We start from the raw sequence: 10,000 nt of genomic DNA, 5'->3' as shown, positions 1-10,000 counted from the left end.
ACACTGAGACAGAGATACATACTGAGACAGAGATACACACTGAGACAGAGATACACACTGAGACAGAGATACACACTGAGACAGAGATACACACTGAGACAGAGATACACACAGAGACAGAGATACACACTGAGACAGAGATACACACTGAGACAGAGATACACACTGAGACAGAGATACACACTGAGACAGAGATACACAGTGAGACAGAGATACACACTGAGACAGAGATACACACTGAGACAGAGATACACACTGAGACAGAGATACACACTGAGACAGAGATATGATTGCAAAATGCATTCATTAGTGTTTACAAAGTGGTAATAGGAATATATAGTGTCTATGAAGTGTGTATGAAGTGTCTATGAAGTGTGTATGAAGTGTGTATGAAGTGTCTATGAAGTGTGTATGAAGTGTCTATGAAGTGTGTATGAAGTGTGTATGAAGTGTGTATGAAGTGTGTATGAAGTGTCTATGAAGTGTGTATGAAGTGTCTATGAAGTGTGTATGAAGTGTGTATGAAGTGTGTATGAAGTGTCTATGAAGTGTGTATGAAGTGTCTATGAAGTGTCTATGAAGTGTGTATGAAGTGTCTATGAAGTGTCTATGAAGTGTGTATGAAGTGTTTCTAACCCGTCTGTGCCAGGTGCGGTTGGCGGGGGGCAGGGAGCCTGCAGAGGGGCGTGTAGAGGTGCTGATGGAGGTGGGAGGGGTACAGCGCTGGGGGGCCGTCTGCAGTGAGAACTGGGGCATCAACGAGGCCATGGTGGTGTGCAGACAGCTGGGCTACGGCTTTGCAAACAGAGCCCACCAGGTGATGAACAAAACTAACATGGAGGCACGCAGGTGTACAAATGTGCACACACACACATACACACACACACACACACACACATACACACACACACACACACACACATACACATACACATACACACACACACACACACACACACACACACACACACACACACACACACACACACACACACACACACACACACACAGGAGGTTGGTGGCACCTTAATTGGGGAGGAGGGGAATCAGTGGAATGGTCAAATACATCAAACAAGGTTTCCTGGCGTTTGATACCGTTCCATTTGCTTCCTTCCGGCCACTATTATGAGCCGTCCTCCCCTCACCAGCCTCCTGTGGTGCACACACAATTGATCCGTTTGTAGAGGGGACACTATTATGAGCCGTCCTCCCCTCACCAGCCTCCTGTGGTGCACACACAATTGATCAGTTTGTAGAGGGGACACTATTGTGATAGGATTTCCCTCCTGAACTTTTGGTACCTCTCTCACTCACTCTCTCTCAGGGTGTGTGTGTGTGTGTGTGTGTGTGTGTGTGTGTGTGTGTGTGTGTCTGTGTGTCTGTGTGTCTGTGTGTGTGTGTGTGTGTGTGTGTGTGTGTGTGTGTGTGTGTGTGTGTGTGTGTGTGTATTAAAAGCCCATAGGGAGAAAAAGAAAGAAAGAGAGAGTGGAGGAATGTGATAATGGCCGTTAATGAAACTATTATGTATAATGGTAATGACAGGCAGTCATTATCTGAAAAGGATTTGGGTTTGGCACTGGTCCTGTGACCTACTGACTCAGTTCCAGCCCTCATGGTTCTGTGTGTGTGTGTGTGTCCTACAGGAGACGTGGTACTGGCCCGGCGCTCCGGAGGCAGCAGAGGTGGTTCTGACTGGAACCCACTGCATCGGCACAGAGATGTCCATACAGCAGTGTCGTAGGAACACACAGGTCTACTGTCCCAGGGGAGGAGATGGCAAGGCGGCTGGGGTCACCTGTGTTGAGAGTGAGTTCTTACAACCAGCACACACACACACACGGACGAACTCACACACACACACAAACACCTGCGCACGATCACGCAAGCACACACACACACACACACACACACACACACGGACGAACGCACACACACACACACCTGCGCACGATCACGCAAGCACGCACACACACACACACACACACACACACACACACACACACACACACACACACACACACACACACACACACACACACACACACACACACACACATCCCCAACAACACCCACATAGACCCTTCCACCTGCTGACCTTTCAACCCTTAACCTCTCACCTTTCAACGCTAACCTCTTACGCCTAACCTCTAACCTCTGACCCCCCACCAGCGGCCCCTGACCTGGTATTAGATGCCCAGTTGGTCCAGGAGACAGCCTACCTGGAGGACCGCCCCTTGCACCTCCTGACCTGTGCCAATGAGGAGAACTGTCTGTCGTCCTCTGCTGCCCGGATGAGCTGGCCTTACGGACACAGACGCCTGCTACGATTCTCCTCACGCATCATGAACATGGGCCGGGCCGACTTCAGACCTAGAGCGACCAGGGAGTCCTGGACCTGGCACCAGTGTCACAGGTACTCAAAAGGGGGGTTGTGGGAGTTTTAATAGACAAGGGTAGTGGGTTGTTGTAGTTGTAGTTTTAAGAGACATGGGTTGTGAATGATGGTAGATGTAGTTTTAATAGACAAGGGTAGGGGGTTGTTGTAGTTGTAGTTTTAAGAGACATGGGTTGTAGGTTGTGGTAGCTGTAGTTTTAAGAGAGCTTGGTTGTGGTAGTTGTGTTTTGACAAGTGAAGGAGGGTTGGATTGTGGTAGTTGTAGTTTTAAGAGACACGTGTAGGGGGTTGATTGTGGTAGTTGTAGTTTCAAGATACAAGTGTAGGAGGGTTTGATTTTGGTAGTTGTAGTTTTAAGAGACAAGTGTAGGAGGGTTGATTGTGGTAGTTGTAGTTTTAAAAGACAAGTGTAGGAGGGTTTGATTGTGGTAGTTGTAGTTTTATGGAGATGATAGGAGGTTGTGGTATAGGCATTTTCAACTAAACAAAGAACAGTTATTCTTGACCTGGTTGTCCTTCCTCTGGAACCAACCGTGTCAACAGTCTTGCCTGTGACCATTCAAAGTGGAATGGTTCTTTACTGCTTGTGGTTGTGGCTCTGCTGCGGTCGACAGAGTGAGAACAACCTGGTCACTCTCCTGACCACAGCAGTAGGGTCCAAATCCAACTGACGAACACAGCGTCTACTGTTCTATTCTGGGAGCGTGAGGTTGTGATAAAGAGGGAACGGTTCCAAACAGATCTCTAACTGTCTCGTATTCTTTTCTATTGTAGTCTATATATATATTCATCGCCACGGCTACGCAAAAAAAAGCTGAGTCAAAAAGAAAAATCTCTGTCTGTCAGCGTCCTGTATCAAATGAACGTAGGAAATAATTCATTTGATAGATGTATTGTTTACAGTAAGTCACACAACAGTAGAATAACCCATCATCATCCTCCTATCCTCACACACCCGACAAGCACATCATCATCCTCCTATCCTCACACACCAGACAAACACATCATCATCCTCCTATCCTCACACACCAGACAAACACATCATCGTCCTCCTATCCTCACACACCAGACAAACACATCATCATCCTCCTATCCTCACACACCAGACAAACACATCATCGTCCTCCTATCCTCACACACCAGACAAACACATCATCATCCTCCTATCCTCACACACCAGACAAACACATCATCATCCTCCTATCCTCACACACCAGACAAACACATCATCATCCTCCTATCCTCACACACCAGACAAGCAAACAAGCTTTCAGTGCTATTGTTATTGTGTGTCAACTGTTCTCCAATCCCTTCATGTTGAATATTTATTTATCCGTTATTTTACCAGGTAAGTTGACTGAGAACATGTTCTCATTTACAGCAACGACCTGGGGAATAGTTACAGGAGAGAGGAGGGGGATGAATGAGCCAATTGTAAACTGGGGATTATTAGGTGACCGTGATGGTTTGGACCCCGGGGTTAACACCCCTACTCTTACGATAAGTGCCATGGGATCTTTAATGACCTCAGAGAGTCAGGACACCCGTTTAACATCCCATCCGAAAGACGGCACCCTACACAGGGCAGTGTCCCCAATCACTGCCCTGGGGCATTGGGATATTTTTTTAGATCAGCGGGAAGAGTGCCTCCTATTGGCCCTCCAACACCACTTCCAGCAGCATCTGGTCTCCAGGAACTGACCAGGACCAACCCTGCAAGCTTCAGAAGCAAGCCAGCAGTGGTATGCAGGGTGGTATGCTGCTGGCATATAGCATTAATAGCATTAATAACCTCTGTTTTTCTTCCTCCTCCTCCTCCTCCTCCTCTCCTCTTCCTCACAGGCACTACCACAGCATTGAGGTGTTCACCCATTATGACCTTCTGACCCTGAATGGAACTAAGATCGCTGAGGGTCACAAAGCCAGCTTCTGTCTGGAGGACACCTACTGCCCCGAAGGTATGTCATCTTACCTACTGTCCTGACGCTATGTCACCTTACCTACTGTCCTGACGGTATGTCACCTTACCTACTGTCCTGATGGTATGCCACCTTACCTACTGTCCTGATGGTATGCCACCTTACCTACTGTCCCGATGGTACGCCACCTTACCTACTGTCCCGATGGTACGTCACCTTACCTACTGTCCTGACGCTATGTCACCTTACCTACTGTTCTGACGGTATGTCACCTTACCTACTGTCCCGATGGTAAGTCACCTTAACCACTGTCCTGACGGTATGTCAACTTACCTACTGCCCCGACGGTATGTCACCTTACCTACTGTCCTGACGCTATGTCACCTTACCTAGTGTCCTGACGGTATGTCACCTTACCTACTGTCCTGACGCTATGTCACCTTACCTACTGTCCTGACGGTATGTCACCTTACCTACTGTCCTGATGGTATGCCACCTTACCTACTGTCCTGATGGTATGCCACCTTACCTACTGTCCTGACGGTACGTCACCTTACCTACTGTCCCGATGGTAAGTCACCTTACCTACTGTCCTGATGGTATGTCACCTTAACTGGTGCCCAAACGGTATGTCACCTTACCTACTGTCCTGACGCTATGTCACCTTACCTACTGTCCTGACGCTATGTCACTTTACCTACTGTCCGGACGGTATGTCACCTTACCTACTGTCCTGACGCTATGTCACTTTACCTACTGTCCGGACGGTATGTCACCTTACCTACTGTCCTGGCGCTATGTCACCTTACCTACTGTCCCGACGGTACATCACCTTACCTACTGTCCTGACGGTATGTCACCTTACCTAGTGCCCTGACGGTATGTCACCTTACCTACTGTCCTGACGGTATGTCACCTTACCTACTGTCCCGACGGTACATCACCTTACCTACTGTCCTGACGGTATGTCACCTTACCTAGTGCCCTGACGGTATGTCACCTTACCTACTGCCCGAACGGTATGTCACCTTACCTACTGTCCTGATGGTATGTCACCTTACCTACTGTCCTGACGCTATGTCACCTTACCTACTGTCCTGATGGTACATCACCTTACCTACTGCTCGGACGGTACGTCACCTTTCCTACTGCCCCGACGTTATGTCACCTTACCTACTGTCCCGAAGTTATGTCACCTTACCTAGTGTCCCTACGGTATGTCACCTTACCTAGTGTCCCGATGGTACGTCACCTTACCTACTGTCCCGATGGTACGTCACCTTACCTACTGTCCCGATGGTACGTCACCTTACCTACTGTCCCGATGGTACGTCACCTTACCTACTGTCCTGACGGTATGTCACCTTACCTAGTGCCCTGACGGTATGTCACCTTACCTACTGTCCCGATGGTACGTCACCTTACCTACTGTCCCGATGGTACGTCACCTTACCTACTGTCCTGACGGTATGTCACCTTACCTAGTGCCCTGACGGTATGTCACCTTACCTACTGCCCTGACGGTATGTCACCTTACCTACTGTCCCGATGGTACGTCACCTTACCTACTGTCCCGATGGTATGTCACCTTACCTAGTGCCCCGAACGTACGTCACCTTACCTACTGTCCCGATGGTATGTCACCTTACCTAGTGCCCTGATGGTACGTCACCTTACCTATTGTCCTGACGCTATGTCACCTTACCTACTTTCCCGATGGTACGTCACCTTACCTACTGCCCCGATAGTACATCACCTTACCTGGTGCCGAAACGGTATGTCACCTTACCTACTGTCCTGACGCTATGTCACCTTACCTAGTGACCTGACGGCACGTCACCTTACCTACTGCTCTGACGGTACGTCACCTGTGTCACTTATCTTAAATGGCCTAATTTGACCAGTCCCTGGCTTTCCCCTATCCTAACCCTAAACAGTCCACAAGTCCCCCCATGCACTTTCACACCAATCAACTCACCTGTCACTAGATCTCTCACCTGTCACTAGATCTCTCACCTGTCACGAGATCTCTCACCTGTCACCAGATCTCTCACCTGTCACTAGATCTCTCACCTGTCATGACATCTCTCACCTGTCATGAGATCTCTCACCTGTCATGAGATCTCTCACCTGTCATGAGATCTCTTACCTGTCAATAGATCTCTCACCTGTCACTAGATCTCTCACCTGTCACTAGATCTCTCACCTGTCACTAGATCTCTCACTTGTCATGAGATCTCTCACCTGTCATGAGATCTCTCACCTGTCACTAGATCTCTCACCTGTCAATAGATCTCTCACCTGTCACTAGATCTCTCACCTGTCACGAGATCTCTCACCTGTCACTAGATCTCTCACCTCACGAGATCTCTCACCTGTCAATAGATCTCTCACGTGACAATAGACTTGAACTGGAGCTTATCCAAATCTTTAACTTGATCTTCAACTTGATCAGTCACCATCAACTGCATTTACTGTGTTTCCATGGCAACATGCAGGTATCCAGAAGCGCTACGCATGCTACAACATGGGAGAGCAGGGTATCCAGGTAGGTTGCTGGGATACGTATCGCCATGACATCGACTGTCAGTGGATCGACATCACAGACATCAGCCCCGGGGAGTACATCTTTCAGGTTAGAAAACACGCACGCGCACGCACGCACACAAACACACACACACACACCCACGCACACACACACACACACACACACACACACACACACACACACACACACGTACGCACACACACACACACACACACGCACACAAACACACACACACACGCATTCGCACGCCCACGCATTCTCATGCACATACATACACAGACACACACACACTCAAGCTTTATCAATGGATCAACGGCCTCTTAACTTTTGCATGGAACACTTTTAAGAAAGGAAACCAACTGTAGCTCTGTGTTTTAGTTTTTGGAAGAGGAATACTAAGTGTTGTCTCCAGTAACCGTGGAGACCAGCAGGAAGAGATGAAACGCTGTGATACAGACTAGAACTGGAGTATAAATGGGTCTTGGCTCCGTCTGCACGTGCCGGTCCAGCTGGTTCACGTGCTTGGAGGTCGTTTGAGTGAAAGTGTGGGTTTAAAATAAAGGGATGTATTGAACCTGTGTTTAAGGGGAGTGATAACCTGCCATTAGTAGAACCGTTCAGAGAAAGGCTTGGCTCAGTGACAGGGAAACTGTGTCAGCACATTACCACTGATGAGAGAGTCTCACCCACCAGGCACACCCTCACCCCTCACCCCTTTGCAAGGAGGAGGGGGATGGGGCTCACATACTCACTCTGGAATGGAGAGAGAGAGAGAGAGAGAGAGAGAGAGAGAGAGATACAGAGAGATACAGAGAGATACAGAGAGATACAGAGAGAGAGAGAGAGATACTCAGAGAGAGAGATACAGAGAGAGAGAGAGAGAGAGAGCAAGAGAGAGAGAGAGAGAAACAGAGAGAGAGAGAGAGAGAGGGAGAGAGAGATACAGAGAGAGAGAGAGAGAGATATAGAGGGAGAGAGAGAGAGAGGGAGAGAGAGAGAGAGAGAGAGAGAGAGAGAGAGAGACAGAGACAGAGATACAACCTGTAGAAGGGACAGAGAAGGACACAGCAGCAGATTTCATTCTATCTTTCTTTATCTCATCTCTGTTTTTCTAGTTGGTCATCAGATGGCTCAAATAACGTTGTTTGCTTGTGAATTCTCTAAGATTCTGTTCAATTCTATAAGATTCCATTCTGAAGCTTCTGATGTGACATCACAAAGCCTATATCACGTCACCCTGCGTCCTTCCCTCTGTTCCATTCCAACCCCTTCCATAAGGACTCTCTGATTGGGTCCTCTGTGTGACTAAACCACCACAATGTTTACCACACGCCCCCGGGCCCACCACACATCACATCCTTTCTCATCAGCCTATAGCAGAGAGATGAAAGGGATTTGTTTAGACAGGAGGGAGTGGCCCGTCCATCCATCCTCCAACCCATCGCTCCTACAGGGGCCTGTCTGTATGTGGTCTGTCTGCACTGGTCGGGCTGGGCTGTAACACTCAGTCTTGCCTTCTGGGAATATCATCTGACACACTCGTCATGTCATAAAGTTGGGAGATCAAACGGAGGCCGGCGAGACGACTGTTGCCCCAGCCTGCCGCGTCGTTATGTGGTTGCCAAGGAAACCCTTTATTCAAAAGTAGTTAAGTTGACAATAAAGTGTGTGTGAGCGAGGGAGTGTGTCTGTATGTCTGTGTGTGCAAGCAAACGTGTATGTATGTGTGTGTGTGTGTGTGTGTGTGTGTGTGTGTGTGTGTGTGTGTGTGTGTGTGTGTGTGTGTGTGTGTGTGTGTGTGCATGCCTGTGTATCTGCGTGCGTTTGTGTGTTTTATGCTAACTCAGTTGTGGGGTGAAGGGGGCCATGTTTAGGCACGTCAACCCCACTGTCACGGTCTCTGATTGACATCCACCCCACTGTCACGGTCTCTGATTGACATCAGCCCCACTGTCACGGTCTCTGATTGACATCCACCCCACTGTCACAGTCTCTGATTGACATCAGCCCCACTGTCACGGTCTCTGATTGACATCAGCCCCACTGTCACGGTCTCTGATTGACATCCACCCCACTGTCACGGTCTCTGATTGACATCCACCCCACTGTCACGGTCTCTGATTGACATCCACCCCACTGTCACGGTCTCTGATTGACATCAGCCCCACTGTCACGGTCTCTGATTGACATCCACCCCACTGTCACGGTCTCTGATTGACATCCACCCCACTGTCACGGTCTCTGATTGACATCAACCCCACTGTCACGGTCTCTGATTGACATCAACCCCACTGTCACGGTCTCTGATTGACATCAGCCCCACTGTCACGGTCTCTGATTGACATCCACCCCACTGTCACGGTCTCTGATTGACATCAGCCCCACTGTCACGGTCTCTGATTGACATCAGCCCCACTGTCACGGTCTCTGATTGACATCCACCCCACTGTCACGGTCTCTGATTGACATCAGCCCCACTGTCACGGTCTCTGATTGACATCCACCCCACTGTCACGGTCTCTGATTGACATCCACCCCACAGTTACAGTCTCTGACTGACATCCACCCCACTGTCACAGTCTCTGATTGACATCCACCCCACTGTCTCTGATTGACATCCACCCCACAGTCTCTGATTGACATCCACCCCACTGTCTCTGATTGACATCCACCCCACAGTCTCTGATTGACATCCACCCCACGGTCACGGTCTCTAATTGACATCCACCCCACGGTCTCTGATTGACATCCACCCCACTGTCTCTGATTGACATCAACCCCACTGTCACGATCTCTGATTGACATCCTCCCCACTGCCACTGTCTCTGATTGACATCAACCCCACTGTCACGGTCTCTGATTGACATCAACCCCACTGTCACGGTCTCTGATTGACATCCACCCCACTGTCACTGTCTCTGATTGACATCCACCCCACAGTTACAGTCTCTGACTGACATCCACCCCACTGTCACTGTCTCTGATTGACATCAACCCCACTGTCATGGTCTCTGATTGACATCCACCCCACTGTCACTGTCTCTGATTGACATCCACCCCACAGTTACAGTCTCTGACTGATATCCACCCCACTGTCTCTGACTGACATCCACCCCACTGTCACGGTCTCTGACTGAC

General features: G+C 49.1%; 1 protein-coding gene across 3 annotated transcripts in view; it reads left to right on the top strand.

The window, feature by feature from the left end:
- LOC110514195 (lysyl oxidase homolog 4) overlaps positions 1–10,000 on the top strand; it is a 41,644-nt gene that overhangs the window by 26,603 nt on the left and 5,041 nt on the right. For all 3 annotated transcript variants that reach the window (XM_090195333.1, XM_090195334.1, XM_036947988.2), the window contains 5 exons: positions 650–817; positions 1,644–1,806; positions 2,170–2,413; positions 4,238–4,353; positions 6,813–6,949. In XM_090195333.1, coding sequence (XP_090051459.1) covers positions 650–817; positions 1,644–1,806; positions 2,170–2,413; positions 4,238–4,353; positions 6,813–6,949 — 828 coding nt within the window. The remainder of the gene's footprint in view (positions 1–649; positions 818–1,643; positions 1,807–2,169; positions 2,414–4,237; positions 4,354–6,812; positions 6,950–10,000) is intronic.

Source organism: Oncorhynchus mykiss, chromosome 13 (genome assembly GCF_057628025.1).
Source record: "Oncorhynchus mykiss isolate SJ-2025 chromosome 13, ASM5762802v1, whole genome shotgun sequence".
Lineage (NCBI taxonomy): Eukaryota > Metazoa > Chordata > Actinopteri > Salmoniformes > Salmonidae > Oncorhynchus > Oncorhynchus mykiss.
The sequence above is the reverse complement of the archived record's forward strand: the minus strand, read 5'-3'. Positions and strand labels throughout refer to the sequence as shown.